General features: G+C 40.3%; 3 protein-coding genes across 3 annotated transcripts in view; 2 read left to right on the plus strand and 1 right to left on the minus strand.

Annotated features, from left to right (window-relative positions):
* zpax1 (zona pellucida protein AX 1) overlaps positions 1–25,236 on the plus strand; it is a 190,801-nt gene that overhangs the window by 74,304 nt on the left and 91,261 nt on the right. The window lies entirely within an intron of this gene.
* On the minus strand, positions 3,177–9,371 carry LOC306941373 (uncharacterized protein). Its single transcript, XM_079526807.1, has 21 exons — positions 9,222–9,371; positions 9,078–9,136; positions 8,885–8,971; positions 8,679–8,800; positions 8,417–8,560; positions 8,175–8,279; positions 7,911–8,090; positions 7,419–7,518; positions 7,105–7,328; positions 6,709–6,871; positions 6,397–6,602; positions 6,176–6,290; positions 5,650–5,849; positions 5,443–5,560; positions 5,190–5,359; positions 5,011–5,117; positions 4,793–4,923; positions 4,243–4,429; positions 3,760–3,904; positions 3,347–3,443; positions 3,177–3,271 (listed from the first exon to the last, which is right to left on the minus strand). The coding sequence occupies exons 1-21, from the start codon at positions 9,242–9,244 to the stop codon at positions 3,195–3,197; spliced, it is 2,760 nt and encodes a 919-aa protein (XP_079382933.1). The 5' UTR covers positions 9,245–9,371; the 3' UTR covers positions 3,177–3,194.
* LOC306940500 (delayed-rectifier potassium channel regulatory subunit KCNS3-like) lies at positions 11,738–13,240 on the plus strand (the record flags this gene model as incomplete). The annotated part of the gene is made up of 1 exon (XM_079525598.1): positions 11,738–13,240. One exon carries the CDS (start codon positions 11,738–11,740, stop codon positions 13,238–13,240), a length of 1,503 nt encoding a protein of 500 aa, XP_079381724.1.

Raw genomic sequence — 25,236 nt, forward strand, 5'->3', positions numbered from 1 at the left:
CATACTATAGCATGCCGTTTTTCATCATTTTTGAGGATTTGAAAAAAAGACGAAAATCACTCCGAGACGATGGGCTATAGCCCATGGTCTCGAACGGCATACTATAGCATGCCGTTTTCCATCATTTTTGAGGATTTGAAAAAAAGACGAAAATCACTCCGAGACCATGGGCTATAGCCCATCGTCTCGGAGTCATTTTCTTCAAATCCTCGTTTTTCATCATTTATGACCATGGGCTATAGCCCATATCGGACGGCATACTATAGCATGCCGTTTTTCATCATTTTTGAGGATTTGAAAAAAAGACGAAAATCACTCCGCGACCATGGGCTATAGCCCATCGTCTCGGAGTCATTTTCGTCTTTTTTTCAAATCCTCGTTTTTCATCATTTATGACCATGGGCTATAGCCCATATCGGACGGCATACTATAGCATGCCGTTTTTTCTTTTTGCCGATTTTCGTCTTTTTTGAAAAAAAGACGAAAATCACTCCGAGACCATGGGCTATAGCCCATGGTCTCGGAGTGATTTTCGTCTTTTTTTCAAATCCTCAAAAATGATGAAAAACGGCATGCTATAGTATGCCGTTCGAGACCATGGGCTATAGCCCATCGTCTCGGAGTGATTTTCGTCTTTTTTTCAAATCCTCAAAAATGATGAAAAACGGCATGCTATAGTATGCCGTCCGATATGGGCTATAGCCCATGGTCATAAATGATGAAAAACAAGGATTTGAAAAAAAGACGAAAATGACTCCGAGACGATGGGCTATAGCCCATGGTCTCGGAGTGATTTTCGTCTTTTTTTCAAATCCTCAAAAATGATGAAAAACGGCATGCTATAGTATGCCGTCCGATATGGGCTATAGCCCATGGTCATAAATGATGAAAAACGAGGATTTGAAAAAAAGACGAAAATGACTCCGAGACGAAGGGCTATAGCCCATGGTCTCGGAGTGATTTTCGTCTTTTTTTCAAATCCTCAAAAATGATGGAAAACGGCATTCTATAGTATGCCGTTCGAGACCATGGGCTATAGCCCATCGTCTCAGAGTGATTTTCGTCTTTTTTTCAAATCCTCAAAAATGATGAAAAACGGCATGCTAAAACTATGAAACATTTCAAAGATTCCTTTTCAGGCAAACATGTCCACCGTAAGATGAACCTAAATAGGTTTGAATGGGGTTTCTAGGTGTAAGTATGTAGGACTAGTAGCATGCCAAAGTTATATTTTTTTTCGGACGGCATACTATAGCATGTCGTTTTTCGTGATTTTGGAGGATTTGAAAAAAATATGAAAATCATGAAAAAACTACATACTATAGTCCATGGTTTGGGACGGCATAATATAATATGTAAAATTTTCATGATTTTGGGACACTATGTCAGAACCAGGACTTGAACCTGCAGCCTCCTGATTCCCAGGCAGGCTCTGTACCCAGTGAGCCACTGTGCATGCTGGTCTTAAAAGGCCGAATAGATGACAGAAGAGCCAGAGACTTGTTTCCATTGTGGTGCATAAACATTCGAATGTCTAGAGATAAACAACAGCAAAAAAAACAATAGACAAATCTTGTTATTTTATTTTTTGTATTTTATTTTTGTATCAATGTTGTACTCAAAGGGAACAGCAGACTTTATTGTGGCAGGTAGCAAGTAGATCAGTAGTAGATCAGTGACTTAGCACACTGGCTGCATGATCTGGAGATTGTGGGTTCAAACCCCACTCAAATCTTTACTTGCCAAAATCTGCCATTGACCCCCATTCTGAATTTCTCAGATTTAAAAGCACTATATTTCTAAAACTATGAAACATTTCAAAGATTCCTTTTCAGGCAACAAAACATTTCAAAGTAAAAAGTTCCAGCATGTGTCTCCACAGTAAGCTGAATTATAAAAAGTGTGAATGGAGTTTCTAGGTGAAAGTGCTTTTTTGACGTGCCAATATCTGCCATTGAGCCCCATTGTAAATTTCTCAAATTTGAAAACACTATATTTCTAAAACTATGGAACATTTCAAAGATTCATTTTCAGGCAAACATGACCACCGTAAGATGAACCTAAATAGGTTTGAATGGGGTTTCTAGGTGTAAGTATGTAGGACTATAGTAGCATGCCAAAGTTTGTGCTATTGCCATTGAGAATGCATTGGGCGTTTAAGTTAAATAACTCATAAACTACAAAACATTTCTAGGTGAAAGTGATTTTGACATGCCAAAACCTGCCATTGACCCCCTTAATAAATTTCTCAAATTTGAAAGCACTACATTTCTAAAACTATGGAACATTTCAAAGATTCCTTTTCAGGAGATTTCCTTTTGGAGTTTGGCGATCTCTCATTATAGTCCAGCGCATTGATGATGAGGAATCGGGATGGTGTAGCAACGTAGAATTAATCTCCTTGGTCCCGCACATTGATGTCGCTTTGAGCCGGGAAAGCGTGCAAGCTGGCGTTGCTATGGAAACCTGCTGATAAACTTTCCCTGCAGCTGTGAACTCTAACAGAGAAAAGCTCTCCCTGACTCACTATAGCCAAGGTCACACTAGACTGATAACACGGGAGCTGCATGTAGAATTAGAAACAGCGCCTACAGTACTATAACTTAGTGACTGAGAAGAGACAGTATGGAGACTGAACAAGGAGTCAACAAGATATTAAATGGGGCCGAGATGAAAACATATGTCATAAACAGGATGACATGACATTGTATGGATAAGATGAACAACGCTGTGTAAACAGGCAGTAGGCCAGGGAGTAAAATTATGATATGAAAGAGTAAGGTGACAAAATATGAATGACACAGCCTGGGCCAAAGTTCAGGATGATATGGTAAAGTGACCAAATGGACATTAGTTTGTAAACAAGAATTTATCTATCAATCGCCCTCCTTGAACACATTAATTAAAGCGAACCAATGCTTAGATAGCGCACCTTGTCTAGTAATCCATGTTCTGGTCCATCTCAAAGTATCTGTCCTCTAGTTTAGCGCACCTTGTCTAATCTGTGTTCTGGTCCATCTCAAAGTATCTATCCTCTAGTTTAGGCCACAAAGTTATACATTCAAGTTCAGTACCAATACAAGGATTGAAAGACTGATTCACTGATTGTAGTCTGTTACATCGAGCACGTGATGATTATTACCTTGATCCGACATGTAAGAAAATGACTGCACAAATTGTCATAAAACATGCATTTATTTGGCTTGCAAAAACAGTATGGGTCCAAACACTACAGGCACATGTTTGAAGTTATCCGCCGATCGCTTCCAACCTATTGAGGAAATGAGAAATACAATCAGTCAACATGATGAATGCATTTACCATTTCAGATTGACTCAGTCCAAACCTTTTATCCTTTTAGTTTCGGTAGAGCACTGTATGTCACATGGTCCACCCCCTGGATTCTCCACATCACAGATCACCACATCACAGTGGACATATATCTACAAGATTTGGAACAGAACAGACTTGGTAGAGGCTGAACAAAGATTTGGGCTTTTGACTAAATGCATAGTGTACATCTGCTCCCTTACACCCATTTCAGTTATTAAGTCAATAAGGCTGGGAACAATATATGTAAATAACTTTACATTATGGTCATATTCCAAAAACATGGGAAAGCATTTTAAGCATGCAATGTAAAGTATTGCCTCCACAAATATACATGGATCATGTATGTGCATGGAACTTATGGATCAAAGAGTTTAACAATGGATCATCTGAACTCTATAATGCATTTCTACTGTTCAATGACGTTACCTGTCCTTTGATATTATCTTCCTCTGTGGAAAAGGCAAACATCGGGACTGCAAAGCGCTTGAAGTGAGCTGGATTCTGTATTCTAGCATCAGCCCCGACAGTGTAGAACACTACATGGTATGGATCAACTATTGGGTTGGGACAGCTGACAGAGGAAATAACAGTTAAAAACATTTTTTTTAAAGTAAAAAATGAAACTTTAGGTGTGGAATTCCAATCCCCAATTCAGTATATCCCAAAACAAGACAACCTAGAGGTGTGCAGAGTTGAGCCAAATGGCTGCAACTAAACTACAAACAGAGTTTTTGGCATTTCCAGCACCCTCTGGTGGACAAGGCAATACAGTGAGAAACACTGACAGACTACAATAGCTCAGCTCAGTCAGCTGTGCTGCTTAACTAGTATGAATGAGAACCTGGAAGCTCTGCAGGTAAAAAGAAAAGAAAAAGATAACAGTGTGTACACACATACACAGCATATTACCCCCTAATGATGAGGTTCCATCTGGGCAGGGATGTTCCATCATTACCAAGTGTTGCCCAGCAGTTCTCCAACTTCAGCTCCACTTTGGGACTGGCAGACCTTAGCTCCACTTCAAAATATAAAGGTTGACGCAGGTATGTTGATACAGGGTACCGATCATCTTCATGAAAGTCAACGTAGGACTCATCTAGCAGAGAGAAAAGCATGATTTAACCAGTATTATTGAACTGGCCGACGTGGTGGTCCGGGCACCCTAGGCTGCAATGCCAGCGTGTCGCTGGTTCGAATCCCGATCCAGATGACCTTTTTTGTGTCACTCCACATTTCCTGTCAGTCTACTGTCCTATAAATAAAGAATAGAAGCCCCAAAATAAATCTAAAAAATATATATCTATTCATTACGTTTTAGAGTATTCCGTTTAACAAGGGCTTGAATTAATTTCCATTTGCCTGAAAGCCTACTCATTGCCGTCAAACTCATCTCATTATTAATCAGAACTGACAAGGATTACTAATACTACAAGGTAAATATTATGGATTGGATCCTTACCCCGAGCAAGTCTCATTACAACTTCTAGTTGTCCTTTTGCAGGTTCAGCATAAGGTTCATTGTCGCGTGGCCTTACGAGGAAGGCAACAGAGTAGGTGGTATTGACATTATAGTAACAGGTGACCTTTAACCTATAGAGGATAGTAGAAAATGACATCATCATCCATAGCAGACATAATTGAAACAATAGGAGACCAATTCCATCATAATATTCATACTCATATTCAGGGTCATCCGACTTTGATTCCGTTTTCCCTCTTGATTCCACTCCAAGGTCAACTGGCAGGGAGATTTCATTTTCATACACCATCACATCAGAGAAAAACTAGGGAAGAGAGATATTTTATCTTCTAGTCAAAAGGCAACTTGTTCCATTCATCGATTTCAAGCGTTTTACCTTCCGGGTTGTTCCACAAGAGCTGCCAGTGAAGACAAAGGAAGCAAATCGGTCATCACTGGAAACTGGACCACATCTAGGGTCTCGTAGGGTCAGCTGGCTTGGGTTCAGATTTGGAACGGTTTCCAACTTCACTGCCATGGCAGTGATTGTTCCATTAGAGAAGCATTCTTATTAAAAAAAAAAAAAGGACAGTCAATCATTTACTAGGTAATATCATGGATCATGTCATAGTGCAAACCTGTGTGCAAACCTGTTAGTGTTTTTGAAATGAAAGTGCAAGCTACAGAGAAGTCTTCGACATAAGCGTTGGTTTCTGGATTCCTCAGAGCAACATCCAGTCTGGTCCTGATGGATGAAGACTTAACTGCCTGAGAGGAATTGCACAAAAATAGTTCCCAGAAACATGTATACAGTGCATTCATTATGCTATATACCATTACTTTACATTTTATTGTACCTCAAATGCTACATCAGTGGCTGAAGATGGTACGGCAAAACTGAAGTGTGTTCCATTTTCAGTGAAGCGGTACTCCTCAGCCAGTGCTGCGGTTAAAATTCGCTTTCCTACTTTGGTCTGAAAGTTGAATCCTTGGGAGCCATATTTCACAGTGATGTAGAACTTCTCATCATCACATCCTCCAGAGACAGAAGGAGGGACTGCATAGAAAAATAGAACCAAAATAGTTATTTGAACAAAGAGTGATGTATAGGCAGAATAGAGAAGCCAGAAGGAATTTGCCACTAGACTGGACAAGTTTTCTTGGGGCCAACTGTGACCAACTACTACTAAAGAATATGAACTTCCATTAATATTTTGAATTACAGACCTCTGTATAACCCAACTATTGTTAATTTGCTTGATACAATAATAACTTCAATTGCTTCACAGTAAACCCAAGCTTATAAGCAATGTCCATCTGTTCGTAATGTGCTATAGAAATATTATTGTCAGGTTGTGAATTGCTTTAGTAAAAAACACATACTTAGATCTACTACTGCAGCTTTCAGAAAAACAGAATGAGCGAATGGCGAGAACTCCGGCAAGACGATTAAGCCGAACATCATGTGAAGCGAGTATGATGTAACACCCAAGTAATTCTGTTGAGGAGATTGATTAGGAGTTTGCTTTTATAAGAGGTTAAAATGGATCAATAATACAATAGGCTATATTGCTTTTGGTTCCCAAATTGACAATGGCACATACCTGTTTGAGGACAACAGGGTCTGTGAAGGGCACTTCAAGTGAGAAGGCCTTGGAGTCATTATGGGACTGTTCCTGGATGTTATAGCCTCTGATGTTACACTCTGCCACAGACAGAACCTGAGTGGAGAAAGAAATGTTCACCAATTCTACATCAGAGCCTAACGGCCCAAGCAGCACCTTGAAGATCCTCTCTGCATGAACAGTGTCTGTGGAACAAAAAGAATAAGACAGCTCAGTAGAATAAATCATACTACATGGTAAGCCCCTTGTGTTCATTTCAAACAGAGGATTTAACTGTGTGACAACACTCACTGTCAAGAACTTCTAGTGGCCTGGAAATGAACGGTGTTGTGATAGGGAAGAGAACTTTGTAACTTGTCTCCTCGTGAGCCTCATCTTCATCTTCAAGCCACTTAATCTCCACCATTGGCTCTATAGTGTATGTAATGAGGTACTGGTCATCTTCCACATGGCTCTGAAAAAGTGAGTCCACATTTTTTAAACTGTACCTATCTATCAAGGTGCCCACAAACAGGACATCTAACTACCAATGTCTACTTAGTTGTCAAGTTGTAAAGGACTGGTTTTACGGTGTCGTTTTTGGCTTTCAAATTCAAACATGCATGTGGCTGTATCAAATGAGGCAGGGTGTTAGCAGAATACTTAACATACAAAGCAATTCCTCAGAAATGAAACGATTGCACTGACCTTAAAGTAGCCACCAACTGCCCCAACTGGAATTTCAATAATGATATACATTTCTTTGACAGACATGGTATACTGTCTGGCAGCCATCTCAGAGGCGGCTAGTCTCTGGCCATCAATGCCCATGTGCACCTCCAACAGTCTGAATTTCTTTGAGGAGACAAGTGGGTCAATGTGCCAGGGCAAGGTCCAAGTGATGAGATGTGGAGTGTAGAAGGAAACACTTCCTTAAAAAGAAATTCCAAACACTGCAGATTAGAAGAGGAAAATACTATACTGAGTTCGTAAATATATTTAGCAAACATCTCAACCATCACCTGTTGTTGGACAAGCAACTGCTGTATCAATTTGAGTTACCAACCACTTCCTTTCAAAGATGGTTGAGGTTCTAAGCACCGTCATGGGAACCCCTGCCACCTAAGGGACAACGTTTGGTGTACTGTAAGTAGTATTGTATTAATCCAATACAAAGAAGCTACAACTAAACTAGAAACTAAATAGTTAAGTCTGATTTATATTGAATTGCGTACAAGTGTTGTGCTGATTTACAGAATGCCCGCAGCACTACATGCTGTGAGCTTGTACTGTAGATCAGCTATTTTCGATGCACAAAACCCTCATGTAAAAAAAGTGTAAACCAATCCTTGGTTTCTGTATAAACACAGTATTCAGGTGAAAGGGTGATTATTGGTTGAAACTCCAAAGCATGCTTGAAGCATTGCATTCATAAGCAACCATTATAGCCAAGAACTTTGATCACACCACACCAGTATGAATTAAGGGGAAAAAGATACATTTAACCAACTTACATTCTGGGTGTATGTTTCCGGTGCATTGTGAGGGCTTCTGAGAACCAAACGTGTGGGGGTGTTGGTTAGTCCATAACCTCTTCTTTGAGCCTGATCCACTGTCATAACAGACGTTTCCGTTGTGTCAGGAGCATAGAACACAATTCTTGAGACTTTGAATCCTGAAGCGCCCATGCGTTTCTGTAAACGGAATGCCATATCAGCACTGAAGTGAAAACCTTTCTATAATATAAAAGGAAAAAGGTTCACAATAGCCATCCTAACCTCTGCATTAGCAGCTCGACGGGGGTCACCCGACTTCATGATTGTCCTAGGGACAGGATGATCCGGCAGGGTATAATCATCTGGAACTGCTCTTCTCACAGACACCTAAAGACAAGGTCATTCCTTTGTTAAGTGGCAATCCATCCCCTTCAAATGACATTAAGTATATACTCGGTGTTCATGGGGATGAGAAACCCACAATATTAAATGTAGCAATAGCAAATCTTCCTGCATTTACTTGCCTCCATATAATTGCGGTCACAGAGGATTTCTCTGGAGGCCCAGGTGGTGTATTGGCAGGTTTCTGCGACCCGATAGAGCTCGTCCTCTACCATATGGTTCCCATGTAGACGGAACCATATGGTAGAGGTAAAGATGTTATCTTTCTATAACCACATGGGGAAAATGTATACAATCACAAATTCAACGATAAAAAGAAAGAAACGCATCACAGTAGACATTTGATCATATATTTTGAAGAGGATAGCACGAGTTTCACATTACCACATTTTGAGCAAAACAGCTTTGAAGAGATGCATAGATGGTGGCATTCCCCAGTGGGTGTAGCTTCATGCTAAATCCACATTGTGCAGCCAAACGTGGTGTAAGGGGAATGGCAGTGTTATCTGAGGGCAGAATGAAAGTCATAATCTAATATCATAGAAGTTTGCATTATTTAAAAGTGGATAAATGCAGAAAGTTCAACTCACTGATCCCAGCAGAAACTTCAAGAAGATTTCCCCCAAGAGGGCTAGTGTCCACACGCATTACATTCCCCAGGCATTTTGAACTAAGACCTGACATAAGACATTTTATTTTTGAGAAATCAAGACATATATATATATATATATAGTCATCATTATAGTGGCAATGACATATGACCAATGGTCAAAGGTTGCTTACTAAAAGAGGCCTTCTTTTGTGCTTGTATGCTTACAACCATTATCAGGAGAATGAGACACCTAAAAGAGAGAGATATTTTGAATATATAAAAGAAAACATTAGCCTATATGAAATCCAGCAAACGATAACAATAAAACTACAAACCCTGATCCCAAAAAATGTCCCATGGCTTTGAAGAAGCGCAGTTGATATTTTATCTGTTAAAGTTTAGTGACACACACACCAGCAGCCTGGTGGTGTAGGTGAGGGTTCACCACACCCAAATACAGGTGAAATCTATTAGTCTCTAATGAAGCTAATTCTGATAGGCTGCATAGCCAGTATAACCTCAAGTCACCATAGTACAGCAGTGGAGGGGAACCCCATGACTCTCAAAGGTTAATTTTAAGGGTCAGTTTGGACCCTGCTGAAGAATCTCAGAGGTTATAACTTATAAGTTACATACAGTTTAAAATATATTTTAAATATAGCTTAATGTGCATTCAGGCGGCCTTAGGAATCTGGAGGCCCGTTTCAAGACCAAATATGAGGCCCCCATATATACCTATGACATCATTATTCTGTTGATTCAAATTGTTTTCTGTTCAAAACGGAGGCCCGTTTCAATTGAAATTGGTGAAACATAGCAAATGCTTCCTATATGTGCATTAGTTCTGCAATTTCATATAGCCAGTATGATTCACAAATTTCACACAATGTATTTTACAAATTCAACCTTCAAGGAATATGCGGGGCAGTGCCCCTACTGGTTCAATGCACAGGCATCGACCACAATCACATTTCTCCAGCTGCTCTCACTTTCTTTCTCCACATAAACTTTAGTTCGTAGCCAAAATGGCAAAAAATGAAACAAAGAATTGGTGAAGTGGACGTACTATTTCATTACAATTTTATGGAACACGTGTTTCATGTAAAATAGGTGGCATGGTGAACTCACAAGAAATGGGACTAAGCCTATTTAAGCAAGAAAAAATGTGTTCTTTCTTCCTCGATCACTACTGTATCTTGCTTTTGATTGATTGATTGATTGATTTATTAACAGTTTGCAGAATTACAGTACATTTCAAGTATACAACTCAATTAACTGTGAGTGGACGTAAAGCATTACACTTGTTTACAATAGGGCCCACCATTTTCAATTCATCAAATGTGTGTTAACATAGCCTAAGCTATAGGTGTACATGTTCTACTTTCAAGTTTTATTAGATTTGCAAGAAGGAACCGATGATTAACTCCACTGGATAATTAACAATTTATGCTCCATCTAAACATTAACAAAACGACCAAATTGACCAATCAATATAGGCTATAATTAAATTGATTGAATACTTTATTAGCAGTTTGGAGGGGGGGAAACAGGAAGGGAAAGTATAGGCCTACAGTTCGAAAAGGTCTAAGAGGATTTTAACCCCAAGAAACATCGAAGCATTTATGACAAAATAATGTACAGTAGGCCTATGCAAAAACATCATGTTTATGTATATATTTGCAATATTATAATGCTCGCATGAACAAGCAGCAGCATTAAATGGAAACAACACGTTTTCATCTTGTAAACAAGTGTAGTGCTTTATTGGGTCGTCCACAACAGTTTTTTGTATTGAGTTGTGCTTGAAATGTACTTAATAAATACTTCAATCAATCAATCAATACATTTGCGGCATAATTTACAAAAAGTATGGCAGGATAATTTACAAAACATTGAAATTGAAAAAAAAAATCCAACGTATGCTATGATAAATACTGCTTATATTGTTTTGTGCCTGTAGTTTCCACATACGGTAGACAACTAGACATCTCCCACTCTGCCAGTTCTTTCCGCTAGCCCCTCCCTGTTAACATTAGAGGAAAAACAGCGCTCTGCACAACGACCCTGTTAGAGCTCTGCTTGCCCCGTTGATGGAAGCGCGTCCGTCCGTGGAGTGGACTCACACTGGCAGAGAGCGCCACAGCACATCGACTGGCTTTGTCGTGTGAAAGCTTTTGAAGGATGGAACAGCGGTTGGATCTGGTATTCAGAAGAATGTGAAAACTATAAAAACTTAAAAGTTATTTTAATGGAAAGAAAGGCTACAGGTCCAGGTACGTTAGAACTTTACTCTCTTGACTACAAAATGTACATAATTTTACCAAGATAAAACCAAATCAACTGAAAAGGGGGGGAAAAAGCTTAGATAAAGCAAATTAACTGAAAAAGAAAAACGCTTAGAGCATTATGGTTGCATATGTGGAAGCCTTAGATTTAAAAATAAATAAATAGAATGTATATGTTTAATGTAATAATAATAATTTCACGACTTCCAGTAAACAGAATTAGGTTAAGAACTATACCTTTATTTGAATAACTATGGTTGGGGTAATTTGTTAGAGTTAGACAGCCTGTTCTGAAATTTGATTATCATGGTGTTAATCCTGTAGCCTTCTGACAGTGCCTTGTATAGGTCTTCAAAATGTCATATTGATGCTGTATTGGAATTTTCTCCAGTAAACAATTGCGTTTTATAAGTAATCTGTTCAATTTGTTTTTATGGGCAACTACAAATACACAACCTTGATATTTTCCTAAAAACTTGTGTGATATATCCCCCCACCCCCCACCAGCCCATTAATTCTCATCATCGTTTCTCTGCCAATGCACGTTATGGGAAACCAGCAGCACCATGGGGTACGGGCAAATCCTCCACCGGCGTGGAAACGAGGCGGACTGGGTCCACCTCAATGTGGGAGGTGTACGACATGTGGTGGACCGCGACACACTGCTCCGCTTCCCTCACACACGGCTGGCCTGTCTGCTGCACTGCCAGAGCGAGGCGGCGATCCTGGAGCTGTGCGATGACTACAGCCCCGCGGAGAAAGAGTACTACTTTGATAGGAATCCCCGGGTCTTCCTTAGTGTGATGAACTTCTACAACACGGGACGCATCCATATGATGGAGGAGCTGTGTGTGTACTCCTTCAACCAGGAGATCGAATATTGGGGCGTTCTGGAGTTGTACCTGAGCCCGTGCTGCAGCAACTGGTACCACGAGCGTAAGGAGTACATTGAGGACAGAGACTGGGACGTCCTTAGTGACGAACAGGAGCCCAGCTTCGATTCCTCATTCGAGGAGCTCTCTGCCATTGACAAAGACCTGCACAAGTTCAAAGGCAGATGGTGTGCAGAGGTGAGGAGCTATGTGTGGCTAAGGCTGGAGGACCCAGGGCACTCACGAGGGTCAAAGGTCATTGCTGTGGCATCGCTGAGTGTGGTGCTGACCTCCATAGTTGCTATGTGTGTCCACAGCATGCCCGAGTTCCAGCAGCTGGATGACAATGACAAGCCCATCGAGGACCCCGTCCTGGCTATCCTGGAGGTGATCTGCATCGTTTGCTTCTCGACTGAGTTCATCCTCAGGCTCATTGTAGCGCCCTCTCCCAGGAAGTTCCTGGCGAACCCCTTGAACATCATAGACGTGGCCTCCATCTTACCATTTTACGCCACCTTAGCTTTTGAGACCGTGGATAAGGAGGCAGCAGAGGAGAACGAGGACCTGCAGAATGTGGGGAAAGTGGTGCAGGTCCTGCGTTTGATGAGAATTTTCCGGATCCTCAAACTGGCTCGTCACTCTATTGGGCTTAGAGCGCTTGGTGCCACGGTGCGTCACAGCTACCATGAGGTGGGCTTGCTTCTTCTCTTCCTCTCCGTGGGCATCTCCATATTTTCTGCCCTCATTTACTTTGCTGAGAAGGAAGAGGCTGACACGGATTTGGGCACCATCCCTGTAGGCTGGTGGTGGGCAACTATCACCATGACCACAGTAGGCTATGGTGACACCTGCCCAGTGACGTTGGCAGGGAAGATTGTGGCCACCCTGTGTATTGTATGCGGCCTGTTGGTGGTGGCCCTGCCCATCACCATCATTTTCAATAAGTTTTCGAGGTACTACCAGAGAAACAAAGCTATAGAGAAGTGTCTGAGCCAAGCTGCACTACAAGATGTCCCTTATTATGACCTTAGAGACCTGTACACTCACAGCATGTACCCTTTCATGGGAGGTATCGCCTTCGGGAACAGTGATGGCAGTGGCGGGGATGAAACAAATGCCTCCAGTCTTCAAGACGTAGAAGTGTATGATAGTGACAGTCTTGAAAATAGGCCAGCAAATGAGATTCCTGCCACCTGACTGTTTACTGGGTGTTGCTCTGTTACAAGCACAGTGCACACCGCAAAGCACTTAGGGGAGAATGGGGTAAGTCGAGCCATTGGGTAAGATGAGCCAAGGAATCCAAAAACAATATCCAGTATGCACTAGTACCAGTTAGGTTGATCTTCACATTACAGTAGCCATGTGATGTTTGGATCATACAGTGTACATATAGAATGAACTAGAGCCAAAATGGTATTTTTTAAAGTGATTTAATTGAGCTCCTGAAAATATTCCTGTGTCTGAGGGGGAATAAATAAGTGTAAGGTGGTATCTAGTACACATCAGGAATTTTTTATGCTAGTTACCACATGAACTTATGTCGGATGTGATATCTGGGCTGTCCTTCTGTTTACCATTTATTCGTTCAGATTGTGGAAGTTGAGGCTACATTAAGTCATTGAGAAAAGTATATATTTCTTAAAAACTGATTGTACACCACATATTATTTAATACATATAGTCTGTGAAGAGAGACAGTTTTTTTGTTTGTTTTTTATCGTTAATTGTGATACAATCTTATTCTATGAAGATTATAGAATTGGAATATCGTGTAAGCTTTTATGCATGATCAACTTACCCCACTCTGTCTGGGGCCAAAGTTGTGCCAAAGGAACACTTTTTTTCAGTGATCAGCTGATTTAGCACTATTATTACTATATTATCTAGTGCTAGGCAAATGTTTTTTGTTTCTGGGGTGCCCAAGAACCTGAAGTATTGTATTGAATTGTATTTTATGGCTGTTATAATGCAAAATCTAAAAAAGTGGCTCATATTACCCCACTGGCTCTCAGGGCAAAGCTGTCCATCACTTACTCTGCCTCCTGTATACTGTCTTCCTTTCAGAGTTGAATAATCATGGCCATGGAATTGTTTTTTACTAAGACATATCTCCGTAAATACAATATATCAGTCAAATGTGAAGTTTCCTATTGGAACCTTGCTCAGAGGTTAGAATGCCCATTTTCTGCTTGAGAAAATTGCAATGATGCATGTACAGTAGACCACAATATTAATGTTTTGCAAGGTAATGGTCTGTATTGATTCGTTTGCTTGCTGAGAGTTCAGGCAAGGTTTACATAAAGCAGTTGCGTGTAAGGAGTGTGGCGGTGACAGGTGCCTGACAACATACATGATATATAGAAAACGAAGAAGTTAATTCATATTTTGAGTTGACTGAGGTTGTATAGTGTGCATGAACAAAAGGTACAGAAAGAAAATAGTATTTTGTTTCCTGAAAGATCGATACTGCTTAGGATGAAACTGATCATTATTCTTTATAATATATGTTTTGGGTCACATATCCATTTTAAAGAACTCATGTGCCAGATATGTTCACATTTTGGCATGCTGGCCCATAGGGGCACATGGAATAAAATATGACTAAACAAATGAGAAGATGCCCTTTATTTGTGATATTGTGTTAGTCCAGATGAGGTTGCACAGTGAGATTCAATACACTCATTTATCTTAAGTCACAAGAGTAAGATTATCAGGTACATAATGTACAAGATTATATGGGAACAAATTGGGACAAACGACAGAGCCAAAATGTGATTTATAGTCTACCTACCTACAGTATAATAAACAACAAGTATTAGGTTATTAATCTTTTCTGACATTGTGGTTGAATGCACAAAAATAAAAAAGAAGCTAAAACAGCCAGGATACAAGGATAGACATATTTGGCCCTGCATGCTTGTAGTTTTCTCCATCCTGAAATGTATTGATTTACTGTCCTCTGTCATCATCTCTGGTTGAGCAGGCTGCAGTCTCTCAGTAGAGAGAGAGAGGGTAATCTCTCCAAATCTTGTCAGAGCCTCAGAGGTGGCCATGTCATAAACTCAGTAATGGGGCATGAGCCATTCAACAAGATCAAAATGTAATCTTTGTTTTAGTAAATAAACATGTCACTGTAATTTAGTGCTTTGCTTTTTGATGCTTGTATCAAATGATACAAGCATGATTAGTAACTTTAAATTACCCTTTCTGTGGTATCTGTTTAAAAGCTATGTGGAATTTGTTCTAACGCTATTTCAATGAGAAAATTAGCATTACATTTCTTCCCTTTCTTCCCTACTACAACACACAGCTTAAATAAGCTAAACAGATAAGACAATTTAGTCTTTGATTATCCGTTAACTCTAGTAATTGAGTTTCGATTGGCTGGCATCTCATGTCTGGTACACATCGGATAGAGAATTACCATATTGCTTTATCTCCATTTTGTGTTTTTGCTTTTGTCAGCTTTCACAGAGTATATCCACAAACACAAACCATTGATACAGTATGTATTGATTGCAGTAAGTGTTGCAGTTTTGGATTATGTATAGGCTGAGAGTAACAGTACAGATAACCATAACATCTTAACATGGCACGAAGGCATGCTTCTACATGACATGTGCCTTGAAGTATAAATTATATAAAATGATACTGTATAATTAATTTATATAATAAATACCCTTGAAAGGATAAGTGGATGTTCATTCACAAAGTGTGGTTCAACCCATTCTGGACGGGAACGCCTTTTGGTGTTTCAAACATGTTATACTTGAGCTATTGAAAAATAGCAGATCTACAAGCTTGTAGATTTGCTATTTTTTAATAATCGTTAAAATGTGGCACAAATCTTTGAATATATATTCTTTCAGAGCGAACGTTTTAAACTCAAATCTTTGCATCTGGGAGGTCCCTGGAACAACATATTTTCAGATGGGGTCGGTGGCCAATTACATATATTTTGGGGGGGTCGTTGACATGAAAATGTTTGAGAACGACTGACATAGAAACATGGGTTTTTCAGAAAACTGTCACGATTTAGAAGGCATTTGTAGAATCGTCCTCAGCTCTAAATGGGTTAACACATTTTGTGCCCAAGACGTCTGTGGACGTCTTTGGTATTACCGCACGGGCATAGCCCAAGACGTCTGTGGACGTCTTTTTAAAAAAAAGAAGAAAAAAAAAGAAATATTTCTATTATTTTTTTATTAAAATCAAAACAATGATTTTTTTTTTTTAAATACGTGGTGCCAAAGTTTGTGTTTTCGCCATTGAGAATGCATTTGGCGTTTAAATTAAATAACTCAGAAACTATAAAACATTTCAAAGTAAAAAGTTCCAGCATGTGTCTCCACAGTCAGCTGAATTATAAAAAATGTGAATGGATTTTCTAGGTGAAAGTGATTTTTGGGCAGTTTTGCGTGGGCTCTCAATGTAGCAACACACAAAATAAATAAAAATAATACAATACAAAAAAACAGGATTAATTATAGACTGTCCTTCCCCCTTGCACGCTAAACTGAAGTGACAAGCAACTTCAAAGTTTACTTTTCCAGGTGCCTACGAACATAACATGGTAATCATTCAATGATGTTAACTCAATGACTGTGTTATAAGCTAACATTTCATATCACACACACTACCATATGCACTAACCATCTAAATATAATAATAAATGACAATAAATACATACATTCTGAATTGATCGTTTTGTTAAACTAAATTGATTACATTGATTAGTTTAACTGCTGCAGCCCTACATTGGGGTTAATTGATTATTTAAACATGTGTAGCCTATGTTAACATATTTACCTGCAGGGAAGAAGACTTCATTGAGAAGAATGCATTACAGTTTAAAATGACTTGTTTGTCTAAATTGGGATCATATAGATTGTTTGTTTGATTTTTATTTGATTTTATGTACACGTACAACTGGGTGCTCAAATCAAGTGACTGAACTGTTTCTGTTAAATAGTCAGCTATGCAACCCGCATCAACAACTGCTGAATAAACACATTTCATAAATCTTTCCACCCACCAGTCATCTTCCAATTATTGCATTTTTCAATTATTTAGTATTGTAAGTCATGATGAGCTAGCACTCCGAGTACTCTTCATCTAGTGTCTGTTTTTAGCATAAATTAAGCACTGACTTTTTACCCATGTGACAGGAAGAGTAACTAGATAGGTATGCTCTGTGGAGTGCAAATCTCTGCGAGGAGGCACAGCTCTCCCCCCTCCATCATTTTGTCTGTGTGTTGTGTGTCATTTTCTGGTCTGGGCATTGTGCGCATCAGCGCATGTATGGCAAGGCAAAGGACAATGGGGGGAAAAGCCATAAAGGATGGTGATCATCATTAGTGCTTTGGGTCAATTATGTTTGTAAATGATCAGACTGTGTGTGAACACAAATCAGGTCAGGAATATAAATGATAGTTGCCCTCATGTCTATCCAAACGGACATAAAAAGAAAATAGAGCAGTCAGCCAGAGCTCAGCAACCAGACGAACAGTACAATACACTATAAAAGTAATACAAATGATACAATTTAGAGAAATTTTAACATGTGGTTTCCCCAATACAAATCATGGGTCGCAGCCGTCAGGACCAAGGCCCCAGTGAGGCTCTTCAACGTTGAAGCACTGGGCCCTAGTGGTAAGAGGAGGGACTGACCGTGGATTCATGACCAGGAAACCCCATGCAGCTGGGCTTTAACATTGACCACTTCCGCATTTGACCACCAAAGTTTGGTGGTCAAATGCGGAAGTGCTCAAAACATGTTTAGAAAAGGAGGAAATGACAGCTAAAATAAAGCAAATCCCACTATCAGATTCCACAGCAACCAGAAGTACTGAATTACTGGATGGTGATTTGTCCAAACAGCTTTGTGGGAATACAAAATGCAGAATGCATTTCCCCAGCAGTGGACAAGTCCACTGACACCAGTGATAATGGTCAGTTGGTGGTGTTTGTGAGGTATTATTATGATACCAGTGATAATGGTCAGTTGGTGGTGTTTGTGAGGCATTATGATGATACCAGTGATAATGGTCAGTTGGTGGTGTTTGTGAGGCATTATGATGATACCAGTGATAATGGTCAGTTGGTGGTGTTTGTGAGGTATTATGATGAGGCAAAGGGGGAGTTTATTGAGTATTAATTTAGTGTTTGAGTGGTGCAACCACTATAGACAGCTATGTGTGTGTCCCTCCTTGTGTCCGAGCACGAAAATAGCGTTTTTTCAGTTCCAAGTATTTTGTAGTTGCAGATATCATGATATATCGTTGATGAAATTTCATACAATATATCGATATATCGCAAATATCGCAATATATCGAATATCATGATATTATCGTTATCGAGGGCCTAATATCGCGATATATATCGTATCGTGAGGTACCCATATCGTCCCACCCCTATTAACCACCTACCTGAGTTGAACCGTTAACACCGCACCTGTGGGAGAGAAACCTAAAGATAATCCTGAAGCTAATATACCATACTCACCTCTGGAACACCTACCGAAGTCCTCTGTGAAAGTAATCCGTTACTTACCGATGACGTCCAGTGACGAGGTCCAGCGACGATCCTTCTTTATCCTGGAAATTAACTTTATGTTGAACACCTACCTTTGACTGCTTTTCCCCCTGAAAGAAAGAAAGAAAGAAAAGTTCATTTCTGATTTGAATTTTCTGTTCAATAAAATACGAAGTCCACACTAATTATCCATAATGTATAAATGATGGATAAGGGGTCAGGACATCGAGGCCTATTCACGGAGGGGTCAGAATAAAATTTGGACTTAACCTGTTATTCGTCTATAGTACTCAAATGCCTCTGTGAATAGGCAACCCTAATCTTTGCTCCTGAGTTGTGATTCAGTCGCCACAATAGTTACTAATAGATTTAGAGAAAGGAGACCCTTGATACTGAACGAACGCTGAACAATTTAACACATTGCATGTACACAGTACATGCCTACATGGTAAATATAGGCTTATGAAATGATATTAGGCTGTTTAAAAAGTCTCCTGTGCTTATTGATGTGCGCAAAGCACTCACTCAGCAGCAAACATCCAAAGGCCTTATGCTGCGGTCACTGTGGTCACAATGGACGCTAGCGACATGAAGCTACAAGCGACCTGAAGCTACAAAGCAAATCCGACGTTTGTAGCATCTACAAAAGATACAAAGCTACAAATGAGTTGAACTGGCATCAACTTCAGATACAAAGCGACAAATATATGCTGTGAATCTTTGTATCTTTGCATCTGCCTGTGTGAACGCAGCATTACAGTATAGGCTCCTTCCACAAACTTTGGAAGCCAATCAATATACCGTAGAATCGGAAATATCTGTATGATTTTTATTTATTTATTTTTAATCAGATGTCTCTTGTCTCTAGTTTGAAGAAAATTCAAAATGGCAAAAAATCTATTTAGGATGAAATGAGCATAGCTTTTATGGTGAGTTGCATTGTGAACAAAGGAATACAGGGAACTGCTGAGGCCAATTTGAAAAATATTCAGTGATTGACTTTCTCGGCCTGCTGACAGCTTGTACAAGAAATGTGGCACTGAACAGTCAAGAAGTTTGCAATACTAGCCACGGACACACACACAGACGCGTGCACACGGACATGGGAGAAAACATAATTTCCAGCCCTGCTTTCGGCCTAGCTGCATGGCAGAGATAACTAATGCATTTTGCTAACAGTGATGCTTACAGTATAAAACAGCCAAGAAAGAGTAGCGCAGCATGTGATTAGTTGTACAATGGTCTCTTCTGTCTTCCTTCCCCATGTCCCCATTTACACAAAGTATATTATCAACTCTACATGTCTGTGGTGGTGCTGCTGTATTTGACTGTATTAGTTTTGGTGCAATCTTTGCTACATGTCAGCATGCTAAACTCTGTAAAGAAGTGCTAAAGACTGACTTAAGACAGCTTGGACCGAGATGAATGTGTGGCGGACATTAAATCTAATAGATTGGCTAGTGGCGAGACATCCCATTAGGCAGAGAGTGACAGATTGTCATGGACTTTACCAGTTAATGACAAATCAGTCAATATGACATTGTTGTCATTGACTGATTTGAGAAATAATTACAGAATGTAGGTCTTGGCCTGCTGTCAGTGTGTCCAAGAAATATGACACTGATCTGCCTACTTTGCAAGATTAGCTGCGGAACACATACATATAATTATTATTATAATCATTATAAATATATTTTCCAGTGTTTGGGGTCTACTATTAGTGTAAGACATAAGTATTAGTTTAATACCATAAATACCTACTTTCCAAAAACGTCTACTCTTACCAAACACTGAAATAAAAGGAATTATGCTCCATTTAAAGGATAGCAGCTATATATCATATTGTCGGTTGGTCTCTTTCCTTTTTTCATTAGAGGCGTTGAATAATGAAAGATGTTCTTAGGGTGTACCCTTTTCCCCAAAAAGGACATTGAAATATAAGCCTCATTCACCCTCTCAGTGAGCTCTTAACTTCCTCCAGGAAATGGGTCAGCAGAGACCCCAGCCTTTATGGATCTCAGAGAGTGCAGTGCAGAGGACACATTGACATTGTGTCATGCTGAATCAGAGGACCTCCTTGGTCTGATGGCCAGGCCAGAGAGAAATGAATGGCACTGCTGCATTTTTGTCAGAGGCACAGTTAGTCTGTGTCAGCACTCTTTTTTTATAGTGTTTTAGAGAATGATTTTACACAAGGACAGAGGGACCATCCTCCAGCCATATTTTAAACTTCCCTGCTAGCCCTTCAGCAAAAGCCTCATTAGCTTGACATTTTGGTGATCGTGCTCTGCTGCATCGCAGTGCATTGGTCCAAAATTCAAATGAAGTCTTAACCGAGAGCAGATTAAATCTAGTAGAGCATTAAATTACTTCAGTAAAAAGTGTCATTGAATTATGAACAAACACACAATGGTGTAAAAGATCAGCATAATACCTAGCCACCTTGTAAAAGGGCAAACACAAACAGTAATTGTCTCCACCAGGCCGAAGGCATGGGGAGAGAGTATGTTTTGCACTCCGTGCGTGTGTGTGTGTGTGTGTGTGTGTGTGTGTGTGTGTGTGTGTGTGTGTGTGTGTGTGTGCGTGCGCGTGTGCGTCCCTCCGTCCGTCCGTCTGTTACCAGCTAATCTCCAGCACCGTTAACTCCCTGGATGCCAACGATGAATCTCTGCCCCAGAATTTCCAGAATGGCCTGTTATAGCGCCACCAGGAGGCCGACTTTTGAAAAACTCCAGATTCTGTCCAAAAATCTAAACAAAATGCCTCAAATCATCCAATTGCCATCCAAGGCGTAAGAAGAAATGGCACCCTTTTCACATTGGCCTATTATAGCACCACCAGGAGGCCACAACCTGACCTGGCCTGGTGGAGACCTGTGCCCCGTGGGGCACTTTATCTAGTTACGTATTGCAGCTACACTGCATTTGCCTGTGACTTATACAGTATATTCCAAACCAAGTAGTCTTTAAATGAAATATAAGTTATATTTTCCAGCAGTCAGTGAGCACATACAGGAGAGTACACCTCTGCTAAAATAAAAAGCATGGCATTGATGTGAACAAGTGGAACACTTGAAAGACCTGACAGTTTGTGACCTTTACTGTCAAAGAAAAGTAGGCTACAAATCCAGCCTTTAGGGGGGAAAATAAATGAAAGAATTCTGGCATTTCTTCTAGGTCTAGAAATAAGAGTTTATACACCACACAGTACCCGAGGGTCTGTAAAGGCAGTTCTCCCTCACCTTTCTTAGATTGCTATAGGAAAAGGTCACTGTTGTGATGGATTTGCAAAGGGGAGCGTTGTGTTGGGTTTTAGTTTTGCCTGAAAGTCTTCATTGAAGCATGCAAGTTTGACTAAATAGACAGTGCCATATATACCACTAGTCCTGGTGATCATTATTTGCATTTAAGAGCACTCAGTAATGGTGGTGATACCTCCTCAATACAATGCAGAGGACTTGGCTCGTACAGTATGTACAGTACTGTATATGCTTTCCTATTTTGTGAGCGTCTCTCAAGGCACACAGTGGTACATTAGAGCTTGTGGCTTAACATATTTTAGATAATGGCCCGAAAAGCACTCAGTCTCTTTATGTTTATGATTTTCTGAAACGTTAATGAGCTAGAAAGGGATTGCATGGTGCTTGTGCCAAATCATCAACAGCGTGTAGTTTTGCTGCGGCTGAAGACAGTAAATGAGGGGAAACAGCTGTGTCTGGTGAAACTGTTTCAGCATTGTCATCGGTTTCTAGATTAATTTGTAATGTTTTGATCCAAGTCATTACACTGCATTGCTCGCTGACTATGGAGCAGAGCCAAGTCGTAACGTAAGTGCAACATCAACCCAACATTGATCCATGTACTTCCGCTCTCGCTATTGCAGCAATATGATTTCTGGTAGAGGCCACTTCAGTAGTATTTTACTCATGCATAATACAAATTGCTAACATTGTGTGCAAACATTACAGTGAGAGTTCAGTCAGATAACTCACGAATAGATTTAACCTTATAGAATGAGAAGTGTTCATATAATATTTTATCTTGGCATTCGGCTCTGCAAAATTTTCTCCCTGATCAGCATAATTAAACAACCATCATTAAAGATGGAGTGCCATGATTTCTTTCCACCCTAAAACATGATCATCAGGTCTGTTATATAAGGAGGAAGATTTTGTGTGCACGCCCACCAGTTCATTAAGTATGCCTGGTTTGCCTGGTTGGTGGTGATCCACCTGAACTGAAGCCGCACCCACAGCTGTAGTTGTATGATAAAAGGGGGAGGGGTTAGGGGAGGGGCTGATAATGTGATGTCACTATATTACAGTTTCTTTCATTGGCATGTTTGACTGTCAAGGGTTCAGCCTCCAGGAAGAAACCCTAAATACAAAGGGAATACATCATTGCACATAAAAACGACCCCAGGGTGTCTAATGAAGTACTGTCACCTCATAGACACATGAAAAACTGGAAAAATACAAAATTTGTGGCACTCCATCTTTAAACATAAGGAGCAAGGAGACAGGAACAGGAATAGCAGAGCCCACCGGTGGTACTGGGGTGGCGGTGGGAGCAAACAGTGCATAACAACACCAGGAAAGCATATGCAGAGGAAGGAACGCAGGAAGAATCCAGTCTTAGGTGAGCTTAAATACCCTGACCAATTGGTCAGCTGATTGCTACGCGAATGACATGTTCATGTGGGTCTTGCATAACACTGAATGAGCCCCTCGAGTTCAGTATATCTGACGGAACTAACTTCGCAAGCTACTGTACGTATCATTTGTATTCTACAGTATAGAGCGTCGCAGTCCCGCCCCCTTTCATGACGACGAGAGACCCGGAAAAGAATTCCCTGTTCATTTTCCTTTCCTACTTTTCAAAAAGTATTTATTTAAAGACGTTTACGCTGCGGACAAAGCCAACTCGAGTTGTGACAAATCATGACAATAAACACAATGTTTTGGGCCGATCAAATAATTTGTAAGAAGAAAAACAAAACAAGTGTTGTATCCTGTCTTTTTTTTTCTTCTTTCTCATTATTATTATTCATTATTCTCATAATAAGTCTACTCCAAGGAAATACCAAGTACCAAGTGCTAACCTGACCTTCACCTCACCTTTGGCCACTGCAGTGTGACTTATCTCATTATAAACAAGAGCATAGAGAGGCATTTTCAATTATCCTGTTGGGCAATGCCTATTGTCCTATTACAGTTATGCCCAGGAAAAGCCTCAGCAATCATGAAGGAGGAGATAAGCGGACAATCCATGACCCCGGGTGAGATTTGCTATTCCTCTCATGGGGCGGAGGGGGGGGGGCATCCGACCCGAACACTTCCGTCTTATGCGCTCATAGCTACTCCTATTCCCTGCTCCCAGAATCCCTTCCATAGGGACTTGGTATTTGTTTACACAGACTGATTGATTTAATAATTATTCATATGAAAAGGTTACCAGGTTGTTCCCCAAACATCACTCACTATGTTCTCATCTAATAGCGATACATGGGACATCAAAACATCTTCACACATTAACCAAAGCAACAATAAATTCAGGGACCCTATAGTTCCTATTGCCTCCTTTGCAGGCACTATTATATTTTCTTCAATGACAAGGAAATAGTACAGCAATAGTACACTAGTTAGAAAAGATATGGATTTCACACACATCTCTCATCCTGCAAACACTGACTCACAACCATACGATTAATTTACACTTCATTAATCTGGTTCAGAAACTGTTCATAGTCACAGTGAATGATAGGAGAAAGATGGCGGGCCACCCGGGTGAGGCTAAAGCGTATCGAATGACAAATGCCTGAGTGGACGGCCCTTAGCACAGATGATGAACCGACACACTCGCGTTCCATGGAGACGCAGGATGAAGAGAGTAAAGGCTTTTATGGGGGTTGTAAAAGGAGGGAGAACCCCAAGCCCAGCTAATGACTCTGATGAAGGGAGGAATAAAAGCTGGAAAGAAGAGGGTGGACCGGTGGAGACATGAACACTACATCTTCTGTTAAGTACCAGTCAGGGATTCTTCTTTGACTGCAGTACAACCTTCATGGGTCAACACTTGTACAGTGGTTTCAAAGTGGGGTCCAACCATCCAGGACTGCCCATGTGCGCCCTGCCAAACTAGGACTAGTGTAATTAAAACAAAGGCCGAAGGGGGAAGATTTTGACTTCACCCCTGTCTGTTTGTCTGTCCAGGGTTAATCTTGTTTAACTGTCCAGAGCTACAGTAATCAACCACTGGACCAATGCAGCACCAAATTTCTTGTGCACTGCCAGTAGGGTAGGCAAAGGAAGCAATACATCTTCCTTGAGATGATGTCTTTCTGTAGAGGACAAGAGAATCATTTCATCATTTTGGAACAGCCGTTAAACATTTAATGGCATTTAAAACTCATAAAAGTTCATGTTATATTACGTTTAAAGTGCTTTAAAAATGGAAATCGAATGAGCCATTAAAGTGATGAATCTAACAAAGTGCAAGATCAGAGCATGAACCCAGAGCATGAACCCAATCAAAAGGCGACAGGGTAAATGCCATAGAGTAATAAAAGGATAGAGACCGAACCGGAGTGCTAGCCCCGCCCCCAAACTATTAATTTCAATAGAAGTTACGCGTTTTGAAGCACCCGGAAGACTGCCGGAAG

Source organism: Electrona antarctica (assembly GCF_951216825.1).
Source record: "Electrona antarctica genome assembly, chromosome: 17".
Lineage (NCBI taxonomy): Eukaryota > Metazoa > Chordata > Actinopteri > Myctophiformes > Myctophidae > Electrona > Electrona antarctica.

Bases quoted from the DNA above. Each gene is read 5' to 3' on its own strand.
- LOC306941373 (XM_079526807.1), bottom strand. From the start codon at position 9,244: ATGGGACATTTTTTGGGATCAGG. The intron at 8,561-8,678 runs GTAATGTGAAAC...ATGTGGTTATAG, and splicing joins GCTGTTTTGCTCAAAATGTG to AAAGATAACATCTTTACCTC. The intron at 3,272-3,346 runs GTTTGGACTGAG...TTTCCTCAATAG, and splicing joins CGAAACTAAAAGGATAAAAG to GTTGGAAGCGATCGGCGGAT.